Source organism: Coturnix japonica, chromosome 3, assembly GCF_001577835.2.
Source record: "Coturnix japonica isolate 7356 chromosome 3, Coturnix japonica 2.1, whole genome shotgun sequence".
Classification (NCBI taxonomy): Eukaryota; Metazoa; Chordata; class Aves; order Galliformes; family Phasianidae; genus Coturnix; species Coturnix japonica.
The window spans coordinates 90,156,183-90,176,513 of record NC_029518.1 but is presented as its reverse complement, the minus strand read 5'-3'; the positions used below and the strand labels follow the sequence as shown (position 1 = coordinate 90,176,513).

The 20,331-nt window shown below is 34.9% G+C and overlaps 1 protein-coding gene across 2 annotated transcripts in view; it reads left to right on the top strand.

Moving 5' to 3' along the window:
* NBAS (NBAS subunit of NRZ tethering complex) overlaps nucleotides 1-20,331 on the top strand; it is a 142,349-nt gene that overhangs the window by 65,208 nt on the left and 56,810 nt on the right. For both annotated transcript variants that reach the window (XM_015859432.2, XM_015859433.2), the window contains exons 39-43: nucleotides 1,687-1,763; nucleotides 2,258-2,395; nucleotides 12,196-12,425; nucleotides 16,525-16,635; nucleotides 19,877-20,127. In XM_015859432.2, coding sequence (XP_015714918.1) covers nucleotides 1,687-1,763; nucleotides 2,258-2,395; nucleotides 12,196-12,425; nucleotides 16,525-16,635; nucleotides 19,877-20,127 — 807 coding nt within the window. The remainder of the gene's footprint in view (nucleotides 1-1,686; nucleotides 1,764-2,257; nucleotides 2,396-12,195; nucleotides 12,426-16,524; nucleotides 16,636-19,876; nucleotides 20,128-20,331) is intronic.

Sequence of the window (20,331 nt, the reverse complement as noted above, 5' to 3'; positions counted from 1 at the left end):
AGCAACCATTAAGAGTAGTTTATGCAGTATGGGAATATAGATATTTGAGACATTCTTAAAATAAGCAAAGAGCTGAGTTGCTGAAAGAGAGGTTCTCCTGACTGGAATCACCAAAAATAAACAAATATATTTTTTTTTCCCCCAGTATGCTCATGTTGCCTTAGATTTTTGAAGTTCCTTCTGGAATTAATAGCTTATATGCAGTTTTGGGAGTAGGGAATATTAAGTGTATCATCAACATCATTATTTTGTAATTGCTGAATCTGTTGTAGTAACCACAGTGACACTTCACTTTGGTACAAAAGAAAATATGCATAAAGGAGCAAGCCTGTTATTAATCATCAAATCTAGGGCACTTTCACTGTATCTGTGCCACCTTTGTTCCCTTGTATAAAGGAAAATATAACAGTTTCTATTTTTAAACAAAAAGGAAGCTGGGGATTTATAATGTGGGATATAACAGGATATAGCAGATAATTTCTTGTCAGTTTTATTAGAAGTATGATTTTTATGATCACAGTCACTGCAATTAGAAAAAGTATCGTTGTTTGTATTCATTTCTACTATGTCTTTGTGCTTAAACTTCTGTTTCCGATATGTGGCAGGAGCCTAGGAGGTTATTGTCAAGGGGGTTTCGTGTCTGTGTGAGAGAGGTTCTGAGAGTTGTTCCTGTTTTCTGTACTCTAAATTTGTTTTAGATGCAGGAGATTTTGTTTTGTTTTTGCGCTTTCCCTAATGGAAAAAGCAGAAGGGAAAAACAGATGTAAGAATTATGGTGTCTACTTAAGATCTTAGTTCTCCCATATCTCCAGTTTTCTTGGTCTGTTAATTTTTCTTAGCTACCCTCTAAACTTACCTTTAGGATTTGTTAAAAATAAACGCTACTACTTAATTAAGGAAACTTATCTTTTAATTATCTGTATGCTGTTTACTAATAGACCTAATTGTAGTCAGTGATACCTTTCCATTGGCATGATTGTCCAAAGCTTAGATTTAACTGTAGCTTATTGGTAACTTCTTAGTTGAATAATGTGTTTTAAGTATGGTTGTCTGTGATTTAGTCAAGTGATTTTTTTAGCTACTCTTTGTAATGTGTTTAATCCAAATCCACTTGTTTCTCACTATAAAGGTTCGGGGAATTTCCTCAGACATTCTTTTTGTTTTAGTATTTCTTATTTTAAAAAATGATGTCACTTGTTTATTTTTATTTTTTTTTTTATTTTAAGGTGAACATTTTTGATGTGTCGTATTGTGTTCAGTTGTAAGTGAATTTGAGCTCATGCTTGAATAGAAGACATTTTGTGCCATTCCCCTAGTTGGTATCTTGGACCATTTGCAACATTGTGTTTGTGCCTTGACTTTACAAGAAACATTTACTATATAGTAAATATAAGTACAGATGATCTTTCAGTAACTATGTTTACCATCTGTTACCTGGCTGTCTCATTCTTGTTTGTTTTATGCATGGAACAGTTTGTTGGGAAGTCAAGGTAAAGCTGTGCTGCAGTTTAATTACATATTATCTGTTTCTGAATTGCATTGATTTGTATTTAATTAAGTACGTATAAAGTGCTTCAAGCTAGTATCTAAGAAAATAAAGTTAAGCTAAAACCATTTTATCTGCTAACTGTCAAGGCTGGATGGGTCACTAATCCAAGCATTATTTTCCTTCCATTTATACTGCAGTTCTGTTACAATTGGCAAGTGATGCTTTACCAAATGATATGACCCTGGCTCTTGCCTATCTACTTGCACTGCCACAGGTATGTTGATACTGATTTTAAGTGTATGATTTTCAAAGGACTTCATAATTCCTGAAGAAAATGTAATTTCCTTTGAGCTTTAAAATTTGTCTTTGAATTCAAATTAAAAATAATAATAATAATAATAATAAAATGTTTTGGATGGGTGCATTTAAAGGTAACTCTGTGTGCACAAATGCTGTTGGACCAGGTTATGAGCATGGCACCGATGAGGTGACATGTTTGCAATGTAGTTAAGAAATGTAACTTTATGGTATAGAATAAGCAAAGCCATAGTTTGGCATTTTGGTTAGGTGTTTGTGCAAGGAGAGAAAAACGTAGTAATATAGAATTATCTTTGTGTAGCATGGGAAAGCTGTTGATTTATTTCTGTGCCAGAAAAACATACTCAGAGTTTTTTCTAAATCACAACAAGGAGCTTTTAGAAAGTTTGTGCATTTAACATTGTGCACTTGCTAATTCTTTCATCTAAATTAATGCTTTCTTTCTTCTAGGTGGTAGATGCCAACAAATGCTTTGAAAAGCAATTGCATTCTGCGATATCTCTCCAGCTGGCAAGTTATTACTATAGCCTGCAGATCTATGCTCGTTTGGCACCATGCTTCAAGGACAAGTGCCACCCTCTCTACAGGGTTAGTACTTTTCCTTCTGAAAACCATATTCATTTATGTGCAGCATTAAAGCTATTTAAATAGCCAGTTACATGAGTTAAGCCTGTTAAGGAACCGATCTGACTTGCACTGTGAGCAGCTTGCTAAGTTATGCATAATGTTTCTTCCACAGTGCTGGAAGAAACAAACACTGAAAAAAATTCTGGAAGAGTATATTGTCTGTTCCTGAATCACCATTTCACGTGCCATTAATAGGTAGTACCACTAGCCGTGTTCATTGTTGCTTATAAAGACTGAACAGTAATGCAAATATCCTTCCTTTTTTTGTATCTCTTTTTCTTTTTTGAGCTTAGTTAGCAGTTAGTAAGGAGTCACCATGTCTGAATAAAGCTGCTTCTGCACCTGCTTTCTGCATGTGCATTTTGAGAGTTGTCTCTGAATTATTCTGTAATTTTAAGTTGATCCAGCTCACCTTCCACTCTACAGTGATTTTAGAAAGCTGACAGGTGGAATTGTATGAGAGGAAGGCTGCCTTTAAAAGCAATGTCTATCATCCTAAAGTCCAGCATCTTTATCTTGTTGTTAGCATTCCTTTATTCCTTCAAAATTCCTGTGTTTTGGTCCCAGCATCAAGGTCTGATATGTAATGGACGTTCTGCAGTGATTTTTCTTCTTCTGTACCTGACACTTCAGAAACCAGGATTGTTTTATTCTGCCTTGTTACCTTTCCAGCAGATTTTAGAGAGAGTTTTCCATAGGAACCAAGATTCTTGATTTGACAGTTCTCTGAAGGATTTTGTTAATCTTTTCTCTTTCAAGTGGTCTGTAACACTTAATCTACTACAATGTTGCTTTCTGTTTTTTTAGATTCCCTCTAATCATGACCCATATATGTTTCTCTATCAGTCTTTCTACAGAAAGGCTCCCTGCATTTAAGCAGCTTTATTAAATATAGCTTTATTCTCTGCCTTTTGTGAAGATGCTGTTTCTGCCCATTGTAGCACTCTGGTCATTTGAGCTGTCCCACTGTGTCTGTAACCTCATGATGTCATAGACTGCATATGAAGTTCAGTTTAGCATTCCTTCCAACATACTCTTCTGATTGTCTGTTCACTCCTTCCCACTCATGATGAAAAGATGTAGAGCTGAGAATGAAATTCACTGGATAATTTAATTTCTGTTAACAGTTTTTCTTCTCAGTTGTCCTTTCCTGATAAAAAGTGACCAGAATACATGTGTATGGAGATCTGTTTTCTCTAAAAAGTAGTGAAAAAAAATTAATTACCCTAAGGTTAACTGATTTATTATGTTCTTGTTCCCATGTTAATAATTTAATACTGAATTGTTTCAGTGGTTTGGGCGAAGAGTATTTTACTGATTGATGTGGGAGGCTAGGTTTTTTCTTGGAGCACCAAGCAACAGTTCTGACAAGTACTGCTAAATCTCAGAGAGGAAGGAGAATTGTGCAATAGAAGATGGGGAAAGATAAGCTTAGCAGAAATTTTTAAAATATTTATTCTCTTACCTTTCCCTATTTTATTCCCTTTTGCCTTGCATTTTGGCAGAAGTTTGAGTTCTTGCTTGTTTCTCTGGAGACTTATTTATAGATTTGCATGCAAAAGAGTTAGTTGGGTTAACTGTTGTTGTATTTCTTACAAATGGTTTTGTTTCTCTCTGGGAAAGAGTATAAAGGTGACCAATAGCGTTTTGAAATGGTCTTTGAATAGTTGGTTGGCTTTATCTCCCGTGTTATTTTCTTCTTCAGGTGAAGTTATATTTTTTCCAGTTTGCATTAAAAAACCAGCTTTTTCAAAATTTATTTGATTTTTTAAGAGTCTTTCGAGAATTATGACGAGCAGGTGAACACAGCTAAAAAGGTGTTTGAGTGAACAGAGTCATCATTTTCTACTTCCAGTGTGGTAGAACTTTATTATTCGCAAGTTAATGTAGAGCTGTGAACAATTTTTTCAACCAGCCTGATTGAAATTTTCTATGGCTTTTTGTTTTAGAGCACAAAATAATTAACCAAAATGTAAGTCATAGATGTTTTCTATGTAAGTAACTTTGCTGAAGTTACAAACAGGGTTGAATTCTTGAGTAAGTTAGCTTTTCTATCTCTGTTTTTGTTGTTGTTGTTGTTTTGTTGGTTTTTTTTTTTGTTTTTTTTTTTGTTTTTTTTTTGTTTTCTCTTCTTTGAGAGTTGAGGATAAATGTTGGTTTGGCTGGGATATTTTTTTTAGCCTAAGAAGCATTTCAGGAAAATACCACAGTAAAAGAAGGTGATTGCAGAGAAATTAATTGAGAAAAATGAATGCTTTGTTCTGCCTCTTAGCTTTAAATTAGTAAAATGGAAATATTTGTATGTACGTAATCAAGAATCTACAAATTAAAAGAATATCGTGTTATATGGAAGAAACTAAAACAGTGTCATGCTGTACTGAAGTTTTACCCTAGGAATGTATTTTTATCCTATGGTGTATATATTGCTAAAGCAACTGCCTTATACAGTAAGAGGTAAGACATTTTCAAAAAGAACATCCATAATGTATTTTATTCTGAAACTAAACACAATGATTTTTTTTTTTTAGAGAAAAGGGAGATGGACAAAAGATTGATATAATTGCCAAAATTGAGATGTTATTTAGTAAGAATAAAACTGTCTGCAAATGGGAAATTGATTATGCAATGTGAATTTAGTAGGCACTTCACTCAAAACTATATAGTAATTTTCCATTTTTATGGATATTCTCTCATCTGACATTTTAACCTTGCATTTATCATGTGTTAGTTCCACTTAAGCAGTGTTCAGATGAAATGACAAGATGAGGTTTTTTTACTTGAGCTTGACTTGTCAATATCCTACCCAATAAAAAGGAGTTTGAAAGAGAACGTGAGAGAAAAGAAACTATCAAAACATTTTCTCTTGGGACAGATTATTCCTCTCTCTTGCTGGAAGAGCTGATTGAAAACAAAGCAAAAAAAAGCATTTAAAACAGCACTGGAGCAATTTGTTGAACTCTTCAGACATAAGTGATTTAACATAACTGTGAAGGCAACTGCCTTGACAACTTTAAACATTATTTTTATATTTTATTACCAACCACAGCCTCTTGATTTTTTTTTTTTCTTTTCCATCTGCAGCTGTACTAGCTTTTGTATAAGAAACTGTTGATTTAACTTAGGGATTGCATTTGAACTTGAAAACCAATTTGTTGTCATTGCTTTGCCTGCTGCTGGCTCTTATAAGATCTTGCGGTACTTCTGTGGTCTGATTTCATCTGCTAGGATTTTACCTTAACATGCATCCAGTGGAAATAGAAAACAATAATTACAGTGATGTAGAGGTATTTATATTATGTTGCCTACCAGTTCTGCAGTTATCTTGTTTGTCTGTATGATCTCATTTTGACATAGATAAAGAACTTAAAGAAAAGTATTTTTTTTTTTCCCCTGATAATTCTAGCCTACAGTTATGCTACCTTTGAAGATAGAGTCAAAAATAACTTGGAGAATGTGGTTTCTTTTGATGGCTTTTGTGTACTGCTTAGTCCAACTATGGACCAATTATGCTACTTTATTCGGATGCATCTTGTGGCTTATAGAAGGTATTCTAATATTCAGCCATGGTATGAAAAACAGGCCACCCCATATTAAAAAATAGGGTTGAGGGAACTGGGCTTGTTTAGTTTGGAAAAGAGAAGGCTTCGGGGAGACCTCATTGTACTCAAATACTTTTCAGTTCTTGACAAGAGCATTTAAACAGGTGAGGGAATGGCTGTTTAGGAGGGGTGACAGCAATAGGACAATTAGGAAAGGTTTTAAACTGAGACAAGGCAGGTTTAGGTTAGATATTAGGAGGAAGTTTTTCACACAGAGGGTAGTGACACACTGGAACATGTTACCCAAGGAAGTTGTGGATGCCCTATCCCTAGAGGCATTCAAGGCCAGGCTGGATGTGGCTCTGGACATCCTGGTCTAATTGTTGGCAACCCTGCCCATGGCAGTGGGATTGAAACTAGATGATCATTGTGGTCCTTTTCAACCCAGGCCATTCTTTGATTCTAGCTAATTAATAACATGGCACTCTGGTTAAAATTATGTATTCTTGATTCACAGGGTGGCAGGCTTGGTTGAGGACAAATGTCATTGATTTAATTCATAATCATAGACATCCTATCATGGGATGTGTTTTACGTCTTGAGCAAGCAGGCAAATATAAACTATTTCTTTCCTGTGTGTTTTTATTTTTCCTTTGAGCTTCACTGTTTAGGAAAAAAAAAAAAGTGACTTTTTCCTTTTTTTTTTTCTTCTTTTTAATTTGTTTTCATCAGATTTATAGCACATTCAGTGTTTTTCTTGCTGCAGGTATTGGTGGCAATTGCTTGGAAGATTAGGGAGGATTCTCCTCTCCTTCTTAAAATAGCAGTGCTTTGCAGTGGTGCGGTTTTCTTAGAAACATAGCAGACAGGCAGCAACCAGAGGCAGGATTCTGATCAGAGTGCATCTTTGTGTGTAGCAGGAATTTTGCACCTTGCCCTCTGGTGTCTCTTGTTTTGCTCATGTACATCATCTCTTAGTTTTGCTTGTTGTATTTATTCCTCTGTAGCATGATCTTTTTCTTCAGATAATGTAAACTGTTTTGAAACAAATCTAGTACTACAAGGATTCAGCACAACTGACACATTCTGTCTTTCCTTTTGGAGTCCCGTGGCTCACTGTGGCTGCTGCTTTTGATCATTCCCTTTTGATCATTGCATTAATCCAGAGAGGTCCAGAACGGTTACATATTTGTAGTGATTATGAGCAGATTAGCCTAGGTGATCTTGGCATCTTTTTTCATCAGTGTTCCTGTCATTTCTGTATAACAATCTGTAGATCATTTACATTAAAAACAAAACCAAAAGAATAATGCTTCTTTTTAAAGCAGTTTGAAAGATTGCCACTTTCAAAATAACTAAACAGGCGAAGTATAATGATCTAATTATATTAATGATGCACTTATGCTAAAACTGTCTTTCTATTATCATTTTTTTCCCAAAATTTTCACACATTCACATTGTTTTTCTAATGTGTATGGCTGAATGAAGCATTGTAAAGGGGAAAGGAAAAGCAAAAAAGCCAAACCCAAAACCATGGGATAGTTGCAGATTATTTTAGGGATCACTGTGAAGAAATTCCAAGATCAAAATACTTAATCCTTTTTACAAAAAGAAAAGGACATGGTGTTTATTTTGTAACACCTTGATGGCATGCAGATGTGACTCCCAGCATGTGACAACATAATGCTGCTTTAAAACATCTGGTCAGGTGCTCCCTGTTGCCTGGTTGAGGCTCAATGGTAACAGCTAGTGTAGTGTCTTCTGGTCTGTGCTGAGTAAATTGCATCGAACAGCTTGGTATTAAAATAGGTCTATGCTGAACGGATGGGTGCTTTTTTTTAACCTTTTTTTCTTTCTATTTTTAGTTCCTAAGCAAAGTCTTTGCTGGATAGGTTTGCATTACAGCACCTATCATAGCACAAGTCCAACTGATCAGTAGAATGTACTGGTTGATCCTTCATGGTGGAAATTTCTTCTGGCAATTCCACTAAAGCCTCACAAGTTAAGGATGTAGTTGTTCAGCTCAGCTCTAGGGGCTTCATTGAAAACTGTGTATTTGCTTCTGTATTCATATGTAAAACACCTATCCTGATTGAGCTGTATTCATATGTATGGCCACACTGGAGGAGTTCTGGGGTTTGGACATCTAGGCACAATTGTTAAGTATCCAGAGAATATGGAAAGCCAACAGAGAGCATTATAGCAGAGAATTTTTTAGTAGTTGTCATTAGAAAGAAGTCAAGTACAACTTTTTACCTGTCTTGCCTTTCAAAGTTCATTTGCATGTATGTAAATTGCTCCAGTGCATGTATTTTTTGATGTTTGCTTTTTAAGACATACCTGTTAAAAATTTAAGAAGGAGAATTTGTGAACCCTATGAATACTGCAATAACTGTGCTTTTGCCAGTTTTGCTAATTTTGTTTCTGGCCAGCTGCTGTTACTAGCTGGTTACTATGGCACCTTTTCATTTAAAAACTGCCAAGGTTTCTTTGAATGTTGGAATCACAGCTATGATGATCTTTGTGTTAGTGTTTGTTAGAACAAATATCTGTGATGTTTTAACACCAGTAGATAGCTAAGCACTGCCATGTTGTTCTCTACTATGCATCCTCAGAATGCTGAGTCAGTCCATAATGCTTTGTCTCTGCCTCTGCTGTACATGGGTCCTTCCCACGGATTCTGTCCTTCCCAGTCTGATCCCACGTGGGCTTGTTACAGAGTGCAGCTCTCCAAGCACTACTCCAAAACAACTTTGGTATCTATAGAACTGTTTCTCTTAAATTTTCGTGCTCCTCTCTCCCAGCTGCTTTTTCACAGCACTTTTTTTCCTTTCATAAATCTATTCTCTCAGCATAACCAGCATTGCTTGTGGCTCAGTTCTTCTCAGGTGGGCTGGTCCATGTTGGAACAGCTGGAGCAGGCTCTGATCTGTAGTGGGGCAGTGCTGGGCTCTGCTCACAGAGGCCACAACTGCAGCCCCCTGCTACCTAAACCTTGCCACATAAGCCCAATACATCATATCTAATTGAACTAGGTATCTAATAAATATAGAAATATTCTTGCTCATTGCTTTAAAAATATGTTTAAATAAAATGTAAGAATGTTCAAGAATGAATACTTAAAATTGCAAGTTCCTTCGCAGTTTGATACTGCTGAGCACTCTCCCTCTTTGTTTTCTCTGAGAGGTTGTGTTGAATGCCTAATAATTGCTGTACAAGCAACATTATTTAACAAAGCATTTTAAAACAGAAAGAGTTGACATTTGATAGAAGAAAAACAGCACTACTCGAGTAAGTTGAAAGAAACTGCAACTTGGGAAAGTTTGTTTCCATGGAATTAAAAAAAGCAGAAAAAAACTTCATAGCAGATCTCAGTTATGGGAAATAACAGGCTGTGAAATTTCTCTTGATTTATTTACACATAATCTGAAAGTTGAGCTATAAGTCTTGTAAAGGGTGGAAGGGGACTTGATTGAAAGACTTGATAGACTCTTGATTGAAAGATTTCTGGTGGAGAAGAGTTTAACACAATAAGGGATTGCAATAAAAGAACAACAAAAACTTCTGTGTTTTCTTTAGTTTGACTGTATACGTTAACAGCTTTTAGATTTTGCACTTTCATCTCTTAGTTTGAGAAGTGTGTTGCGCTGTTTTGCTTTACACATACATAAATGTGCAAAGCTGTACATATGGAGTGAAAACTGTTATTTGTTTTTGTGCTACTGTATCACAGAGTGCTCTTTGATTCAGTATTTTTATTTTTGTTGCAACTTGATGTTGAAATGATCTGAAAGATGTTTAGATAAGAAAAAATAGTGAAAAGACATAGTTCACTTTGATTAAAAAAAAGCAGTCTTGACAGGCCTATTACCTTTTCGTAGGTACTATTTGGTGAAAGCATTAGCATGCAAATAGTTAAGTTGATTAAATAACCTTACGGTGTTCCTTTAAAGCATAAGTAGAAAATGTGGAAGAGAGCATGGAGATGCTTTAGGAAGAAGTAAGAAATGAAGAATGAATCTTGGCATCAATGATAGATATCAGATGAGAGAGTGACAACTAGGTCAGAATATTATGTTTGGAATTCAAATGATAGAATTTGTTTCTAAAAGAAGGAATTTCAAATACTGGCCTGGGATTGGCCAGTATGATGAAGGTGGACCAAAAGCAAATTGGTTTGGATCTGTCTTATTGCTATTTTTAAGTTACTATTGTGAATACTAACTCAAGTGAAATTCTGTGTCACTGTGAGAAACTTCACAGTGCATGAAACTTAATATAAAAAAATATTTTCTTCAGAAGCAATTTCTGAGGGAATTGTTCTGTGGTAACTTGTTTGAAAATATTATTCAGGATTGTCTTTGTGTTCTTCATGAATAATACATTATGCTGTGCACTGGAGGAAGGCTGCTGACACTGGGTTCTACTTCTTGTAATGGAGAGAGAGAAGAAACCTAGCTAAATGGAACCAAACTTACTTGCAGTTGTTGTCAGAGATGCCTGCCTTTCTTAGCAGCTTGAACATGGAATTTGGGCAATTATATTAAACAGGTTTCCTCATATTGCTCTGATTTTTGCTTCTCTCCAATGCTCTGTTTTGTAGCTTACCACCTAAAATTAGATACCGGGGTATATAATAAGCAATGTATTGGTTTCCAACCATTATAATTGTATTCTAGAGGCTTTTCTCTGCTTGCCTGTCTCTTTTCTGAGGGGTTATTATTTTGTTACCAGTCTCCTAAAGTGCCTTGAAAGAAATATTGATGTTGTTTATAAAATCAATGAGTTTGCAATGTTTAGTGGGTTCAGAAAAATATCATCTGAAGAGGAAGAAGGATGCCCTGTAGCATTTAATATGACTTGGTGAGCAGCCTGTCAGCTAAGACTTGAAAAGGAAAAAGTATATATATAAAATCAATTTAGAATGACAAGGAATCCACACAAGAGTTCAGGCATTCCTCAAGGTTCAAATGTTTCATGAATCCTGCTGTGTTCTGTATGCTCATAGGTTTAATAACAGAATCATTCTATAATAATAAATCCAAAGTGTATTTGTCCCATACATTCACAGTTTTTAAGATCACAGCAGTAAAATCTTTGTTGTTGTTGTTGTTGTTGTTGTTTCTTTTAGAAAATGTTACAACTACAGTTAGCATTCTGAAATATTGCTTGTTGGCTGATGGCTATGAAGCATCACTATTCAGTGTTAGATCTGGAGGACACTGTAGTGGGCGGAGTATAGAAGTGGTGTGTAGTAGCTCAGTTTATAATGAACGATAAGCTCTGCTGCCAGCAGCCTTATGGGAGAGAGAAGGAGTTGAGGGTTCTGAGTGATGTGTCAGACACGGCTTTGCTCTGATGAGAGGGCCTAGATGTAACCATTGCTCAGTTTTTGAGGTAATTCAAAACTCTGTGTGTTATTTTTCCATTTCAAACATGTGTACTATATTTGGTTCACGTTCTGATTTACTGTGTGGGCTTTAGATTTCTAAGGCAGAAAATTTTTACTTTTGATATTCTATTTTTCTGTAAACAAAGGCAATCCTAACCATGATGATCAATACTAAATCACTTTTAGCTTTCACTTTTTTATGTACAAAGTAAATTAAATAAAGCAATACATCTTGTCTATAATTTGCAGATCCTGCAGCACTTGTTCTTTGACAGTATTGGTGCTCGATAGTTGAAACGTTGCTATTCCTTTTATCAGTTCTACAAAATAAAAGATAAGAAAATCAGTGAAAAAGAAAACAAACTACTTTAGAGTATTGTTTCCCTTTTTACTTTTGAGGTAGCATCTGTTACTATGAGTAAGCTTATATGCAGTGTTTGTAATTGAGAGACTGCAAAGTTTTCTTGTCTTGTTGAAGTGTTTTGTAAATCAGTTGCCTGGTTTAACGTTAGTAAAAATGACGGTTTTAAAAAACAAATTCAATTACAGTGACATACCTATTAGTCTTAGCTTGTTTAAATAAGTTTATGTGTAAAATACTCCAAAAAGAAAAATTTAAACTCATAGTAAGTCCCCCTTACATAACATTTGCTATTTTCTTGTTCTTTAAACTTAATAAAAATAGAAAAAATCTTTCAGTTTTGAACACTGGAATCAATTATAAAATGGTAGGGTTTTTTTGTTTGTTGTTTGTTTGCTTGCTTGTTTTTGAAGAAATGTGCAGGTGTTTTTTTGTTTGATTCAAAATTTGTTTTCATGTATTTTCACAGGCCGATCCAGAAGAATTGATTAAGACGGTAACACAGCATGTTACTCAGTATGCCTACACAGACTGGCCTGAAGAAATTGCAACTTTGATACATCAGTTGCACTACTACAACGAACGACTACTGGATTTCACTCAGGCTCAGATTCTGCAAGGACTTGGCAAAGGAGTAGATGTGCAGAGGTTTACAGCAGACGGACAGTACAAGAGGGAAACAATACTAGGATTGGCAGAGTAAGTAAAGTCTATTAAGTTTTTATTATTTGTTTTTAAATTGAGTTACTTTGAGCCTGGAAGCAAGAAAGCAAATTGAAAATGGTGCTGACCTTTAGATGGGATGATAAGTTACCAGTTCCTCCGGATATTTACAGTGTAACATGTCTCCAACTGGGATCTGAAAAAACTACACCGCTTAAATGAAACATTATTCAAACAATTGGATCTGTGAATTTTAATGAGAGACGGAACTCTAACTTCATTTTTAGCAATCAGTAGACAAAAAGAAAATCAAGGATGTATGAAATCAGGACATTGATAGAAGTCTGTTCTCTCCCTTTGATCTTCTGTAAACATTTCTTTGAAATCTATTAGCATATGCTTAAGATTCAGTTTATGGTGCACTGTAACAAAAGAAACTAGAAAACCCCCAAACTTCAGCTTCTTATTGGAGTTGCTATTAATTAAATTAATTTAAAATTATATATAAACTTTATCATATTTTTAGTAATTTGGTATTATTTATTTGGGGTTACTGAAGCTTTCCCTGTGCATGTTCTTCTGATTTCCTAGAAAGCTTTTGTCTCAACTTTGTTATCCAGAATTGGAAAAAAACTATAAAGCTGTATAATAGTAACTTCTCTTTAGTAATTTTCTCTTTCTCGTTTTAAAAAATGCCTTCTATTAACCTCTGCATGCAACTTCTTCAAGCTGTGAATATGTTATAAATTTCATAGAATCTTTGAATGCCTTTGGAGGGAAAGGACCCCAAAGATCATTTAGTTCCATCCACCCTGCTGTGGCAGGGTTGTCAGTCACTGAAATTATTGAGATCTGTATGTTCTGAAGGCAATCTCAGTTGAATGGCTGTTGGACTGACTGAGGGTTACTAAAAAAGAGACTTTGAAGCATGTAGTCTAGTGGTACTTCAGTTGCAAAGATCTAATTAATTACTTCTTCAACTTACAACTTGCTTGCCTTAATCTTCTCTGTTGACTCCTAAGCTGCATTTTCAGATGAAAATGTTGATTTAATAAAGCATTTTTTTTTCCCTTGCTTATTTTTTGAATTACCATTAAGTGGTTCATGTTTTGAATCTTGTATGTAATGCTGTTTGCAGAAGACTTGGAAGGAACAGAACCATATTTAGAAAAAAGATTTATACAAGAACAATTTGTTTGCTAAAACTACTTAAATAGTTAAATACTTAAATATACTTAAATATCTCTAAGGTCCCTTCCAACCCGCACGAAACTATGAAACTATGAAATAACATCAATATTATTTTCCATGATTTGATGAATTTTTGTTAGAACTTTACACATTATTTTTTAAGCATTTAAAGATCTGGGTATCTCACAAGCTTAATCAAGGTTAGTTTTTAAGCAGCTTACAATTTTGGGGGAGAGAGGGGAGCAAAACATAGCAAGAATATACCAGAGAAAGAATAAGAGAAATTACAGCAACACTGAATGGAAGTTTTGGAGTAATCATTTGAAGTACTGAGTAGTTTTAGGCCAGCCGTGACGTATAAACTTTCTAATGTTTTTTTTTTTCTTTTTTACTTGAGGCTTGGCTTTTTTGTTGTGTTTTTTGTTTGTTTGTTTGTTTTTCCCAATCCATCACTGCTTCTACTTCTGATTAAATGCTTTAATCAGAAGTTGATTTTTATGCTTGAGTGTTTTGGATTAGACAACTTGTGCACTTACAACATGATCAGAATTTCCATCATTTGTCTTATTCTTGGCCAATTCTATGGATGATTTTGGTGAGTACAAAACAGGTCCCATCCCAGAAGACCGAACCAGAAGGTCCTGTCCTCTTACTATGGCTTTTAACAGTGATGTTAGTTTCCAAACCATTGCGTATAATTTTGATGTACTTCTCTGTTACCAGTGTAGACAGAGTTGTTTTTTTTCCCTCATGCTTTGCTGCTGCGGAAGTTAAATATCACTAACTTTCCATTTTATTTTCCTGCTTCAAACATGAGATGATAATAAAGGCTCTTGGCTTAAATCTTCATTTCACTTCTCCAGCTTAGTTGATAATGTTGTTTTTGCTTTCTAAATCTGAGGGCAGGTGACTGGAAACATCAATCTCATCTCATTATGACTGAATTCAGAACAGGTTGTAATGCTGACTGATGCATACAATAATTGTGCATGCACCCATGCACATGTATATAGTACAACAGAGATTTAACAGAACAACATGGTGGTGGGAAAGTACTCTGAGCTTCCAAATACCTACTTCTGGGAGCTTGAAGATGATCATAAAAAATCCCAGCTGAATAGTAATGTGCAGACTTATTTTCAGGTGCTTTGTGTGTGCAGTGCATGCTGTCACACAGAGAGGACAGGTAAGAGTCATCCACAAGAGCTTCTCCTTTCTGTTTGTGTAGTACTCCTGGTGCAGCTTTACACCAGCAAGTAAATCATAACAGTATCCTTCAGTGGGAATTTCTCTGGTGAGTTTCAAGCATACAGTGGCAGGCATTTAGGGCTGGGAATGAAGCTGAACTGTGGTGGAAAGTGTTGTTGCTGTTAGAGCAGAGGAGACAGGAGAGTTGTTTTGGTTTCGTGTGTTTTCTTTTGCTGTAGTTATTTTAGTTTTTAAAGGTATTTCAGTAAATATTTATATTAAATATATATGTTTACTTTCGATGCTTTTCTTATCCATTATTTAGTATAATGATTCTGCCTGATATTTTCCAAGGACTGTCATGATGTTTGAAAAAGTTTTCTTTTTTTTTTTTTTGTTTTTCTTTTGTTTTGTTTTGTTGTTGTTGTTGTTGTTTTTGGTTGTTTTTATCTTCGTCATTGTATTCTTTCCTGGCATTTTTCATCCTATTCAGCATGATTTGCTGCAACTCTTACAGTAGAACAAAATGTTACATTGAATTAAGCATGTAATAATCAGAACTGAACTCTGTGAATGTGTTTGAACATTCAGGGTGCAGAGAAGATCGTGCTTTGTTATGCCTACTTCAGATTATGCTACAGATCTATATTTCTGAATGATAAAACAAAAACAGGGTGGATGTGCTAATATTTTTTTTTCTTGCTTTCCTTTTGTTGTTACAAATGGTCTGCAGTGATGGTACAGAAAGTATTGTGTCAAAAATTGTTCCCTCATAGGATCTAATGAATCCACACAGGTGTAAAAGCACTCAAGTTTATGGAAAAAATTATTTTTATCATGAATCTGTAGAAACGTGGTGCAAATATCAATTAGTAGGTAGACTAGTTTACTGACAGTTGCAGTTATATTTTGTGCTAGATTGTTCTGTTTTTCCTCCTTTTGTCTGCCATGATTTCTTAAACAAGAATCTAAAATGGTGTGGTCAGCAGATTAAATAATAGATCTATGTTGTAACTGTAAGCAGTGTTTTTCTTAGAATTGTCTTGAGGTGGAACAAAATTACCTTTTGCCTTAATTGTTTGGTTTTGCTTCTGTACCAGCATAAAAACAAGAACTGTGTGTATTTATTGGAATGAGACTGGCTTCAGTGGGTTAGTAAAAATATGAAGTGAACTTCAGGCTGTCATCTTGTAACATATCGTTCTGTTGAAGGGATGTGCAATAATCAAAAATAATTGTTAGTATTTTTAGGATACTTAGAGTGTAACGGGACACCTTCACACTTTACATCTGCAACTACTAGAAATGCTTCTGGTTGTGAATTTTTCCATATCTACGTACCAGTTGTGCTAAAACACATAATGTGTTGTGACCAAGTCAAGTAGGAGCTGTGATACATTTCTTCACTTTTTATTTTGTAATCAAAACGAAAGCAAAACTGGGTTCTTTTTGCTGTAGCATAAATGTTAAGCAGAAACCCAGCTGCGACTGAGAACCAAGGTGTGCATGGAACAGTGCTCACCTTCAAAACACTTTCTTGTATTTTAATTTTTCCCCAAATAGAACAGTGAATAAAATAAGAAAACACACTTTATGTAATTTTGCACAACTATAATTCAAACTAATTTATTGACTTTTGAGGAAAAAAGGTTAACAAAAGTCATTACTCCTGTAATGTAGATAATGATTTATTGTCATGTCTCTGGAAGCTTAGTGTAACTTTCCCTTCTTCTATTTCTTGTCTCTTTTCTATAAGAACACTTGAAGAAAATGTGTACAAGATTGCTGTTTCTTTGGCCCAGCGATACAATGTTCCTCTTTGGGAAGTTTATATGATCCACCTGGAGTTTTTATTCACGGACAGTGGGTAAGTTTTCATCCCTGCATATTCACGTAGAGGTCTGTTACACAGAAATGCATCCTAATCCAAGAGAAAATGGGTTGCCATATGTTGGAGGCAAACATAGGTTGTGGTTTTGTATTTCTTGCATTGTGACAGATCATGGATTTCTGTTCTGTCTTTTCCCTGTGATGCTTTTGTAGTCTGTCGTGAAAATCTGTTATAAATGAGTCCATGAGCATTTTCTTGTTCTTGTAATTATCATTTGTGATAGCAGATTTATATTTTTGCAGTTCCTTGAAAAATGTTTGGAGGCATGATAATATTTTATAGAATCACAGAATGGCTTGGATTGGAAGGGACCTTAAAGATGGTCTAGTTCTAGTCCCCCTGCTGTGGGCAGAGTTGCCAGCTTGCCCTGAAAGTCTCCAGGGCTGGAGTATCCACAGCTTCTCTGGGCATCCTGTTCTAGTGCCTCACCACTCTCTGAGAGAAACATTTTTCTCTAACATCTGGTCTAAATCTCCCCCTTTTTTAGTTAAAGCCATATCCCCTTGTCCTGTTGCTATCAGACCATACAAAAATTGATCTCTGTCATAATTATAAGCTCTTTCTGTATTTGTTGAACTCTCCTAAATAATCACAAGCAAAATAAATTTGGTCTTCTCAGTCATGTTCTTCATGTATCCGAGTTCTGTTTGTTCCCCTTCCTTTTAGTGAAAATGGTTTTCTACAAGATTTCTTGGCCATTTTTTTCCAGACTACTAGACTCCAGCCATACCTGGCACTGATATCAGTGAGATTCTCTTTTTTTACATTCTACATTCAGTTCTTGTCTTTTTCTTTTCAGACTTTGATATCTTGTCAGTCATACAAGTACTTAAGCATATTCAAAGAGAAACAAACCTGTTCAGTGAAAGACCAGGCTACTTGCTGAAATTGTCATCTGAGTGCACTGTGATGTAGAGCCCCCTGTGCAATACAGCAGCTGTTATCTACTGTTCTGACAGACATAATGAAATTAGTTGGTTTCAAATTTTAAACTATGACAGCAGCACTAGGTTGCAGTATTATTTCTACCTCTCTTAACATTAACTATTAATTAAAAAGCATTAAAATGCTTTATAGTATATGAGACAATAAAACTAAAACCTAATAGGTTTTGGTACAAGTTGTGAGAAGTTAAAATATCATTTTGGGATTTTCTTTGCTTTCTCTAGAAAACAAAAAAGTCATATTGTCAAAATGTTGATGCTGCTTCATGATTTAGTGTTTTAAACTAAATGTAGAGTCAGGGTGTAAATTTGGCAACACTGGGGTGAGCATGAAAGAACCAGCTGATTTATCTGAGACTATCAAAGGTGTTTTGAGTCAATTTTCTAGCACTTTTTGTTCTGTCTTCTGTTATTATTCATGGAATTCTGAAATCATTGAAGTACAAAGTAACAACTGTTTCCCTAATGAGATTCAAAAAAGGTCTTGAAAATTGATACATAATAGCATAATGCGCTGCTGAGTATGTTTTGTTGTATCATAATCTTGTTTTAAAGTTGATTGACAGCATATGGCCATTAAAGTATATTTTAGTCTTGGGATTATGGCATTAATAATGTATGAGTCATTATGCATTCATTCTGAAATGAAGATTATTCTAAGACATAATCTCTTTTACCAAATACGCAGTGTTGCTATAAGCCAGCCTTTATGGACAGAAACTCAAATGAAGGGCCTAAATCATTTGTATTTATTTGAGTAGTTGATGACAAACATGTTTTTCTGTTGTGCTTTGAATTTGAAAGCAGATATATAATTCAGTGAAAACTAATAATTGTGTCTTTGGAAGGATCTGGTCAAATTTCATTTCCAAACTCTTAAAATACCTTTCATGATTTTGTCAACTTTGTGTTTGTCTTTATGAACTCAATTCTGGAATCTTTCTGAATGGTATAATGAACCCTTTGCCTTCCTCTCCCAACAAATTACACAAAACGAAAGAAAACCTTACAGCAATACTTTGCCAATTAAAGCTAAATATCCCTTCAGCCTATAGTTTCATTCTGGGGTATGGAGAGAAGAACTTATATAGATCATTCTCCTGAAATAAATTTGTTCCAAGTGTCAGTTTTGTCTGTTATTAAGAGTGAGTAGCACTTCATTTACATTAATATTGTCCATTTTTCCCTTAATTGTGCTAGAAATATTACATTTAATCAATAACAATTTAGGGACTTAAATTAATGCTTACGAGTGTAGTAACTAAGTTCTAGACATAAAAAACAACAACAAGAAAAAAAAACACCAAAATACCCAAAACTTCTCCCTTAGAAATTAGAGATGCATTTTAAACTGAGAGAAGGTTGCATCTGTAGTATTTATTGCGTGAAACTCATTTTTAGGAGTGAAACTTAGATGTATTTTCCTTGGTTGCCAAACAGAAACGTGTATCATATATGGCATACAAAATGAGGAAATAGTCTGTGGCTGGATGCAGGAGAGAGTCAAGGTGACTGTCATCAATAGGTGACTTCTTTCCTTGGATTTCAGTTACCTTTCTGGTGATAGATATATAAATTCAAGATGAGACTTCATTGATATACATCCATTTTTATCCGAGTTGAGAGGAAAATGTGAGACTGGCTGAGGTCAACCTGAGATTTGGTGGCATTCTCGTAAATTTCCGTGGATGACAGTTTGAAAGTTACTGTAATAAATCTGTCAAATTAAATATGCTAAGCATGAGTGACAGTGTCAAATAGGACAAGAACCAATTTTCAGTGATAATCTCTGTCAAAGCATTCACAGATCCTCATCTGCTACAGAAAATACAATGTACTAGATTGGGAGAACTGATCAAGCTTAAGATTCTCTGTCAACTTTCAGCTACATGTGCCATGTGGTTTATCTGTCTGTTGTTTTTAAGGGCTTCCTATATGCATCTACTGATGTCTGCTTTTACATTTAGTTATAATTAGGGATTTGCAATGCTTCTTTTAAGCCCATTTCAGTGTGCGTCTCCCATAATCTATTTGACCAGGTAAACAGATAAAATGATCAGGAAATTGAAGAGCATCTTAATTTTTATTTATTAAGAATTGAAACTGTCAAAACTTTTAAGAATAAATATTTACACTTCAGTAATCTCTTCAAAAGTTGAACTTTACTGACTTCTCTCTATAAACAAATAAGTGTTCTGTCTTAAGGAATGTTCATCTGAAGACACATTCATGACATGTCCAAGTCTTTGAAGCAGAATTCTGTCTAAATGCAGGTTGTCTACACTGGAAATAGAAGAAAGAGCACAAAGTCTTGGTCTTTTTGAGACTTTGAAAACAAGTCCCGAAACCTTATATGAACACATGGTTAAATATGTTTACCCAAGTATTGAAGGGAGAGATCACCAACGGTTGCTTTATTATTTCACACTCCTGGAAAATTGTGGTTGTTCAGAAGCTGTGAAACATGCTGTGAAGCCTGAAACTCACATCAGACTCCTGAAAAAGTTCAAAGCAGTTGCACCAGGTATGAGAACTACTGCCTATTTGTTTTCCTAGTGGTAGTTAATATTCTGGTTTGCTGACACAAGTATGGGTATTAATATTACTTTTTAAGAAGAAATGCAGACATCCTGGAGCATGAACCTGAAAGTTTGATGTGAATTGTCTTCAGCAATTTGGAGAACATTGTTTCATCTTTCAAAAGTCAGCATTATATAATATGTCAAAA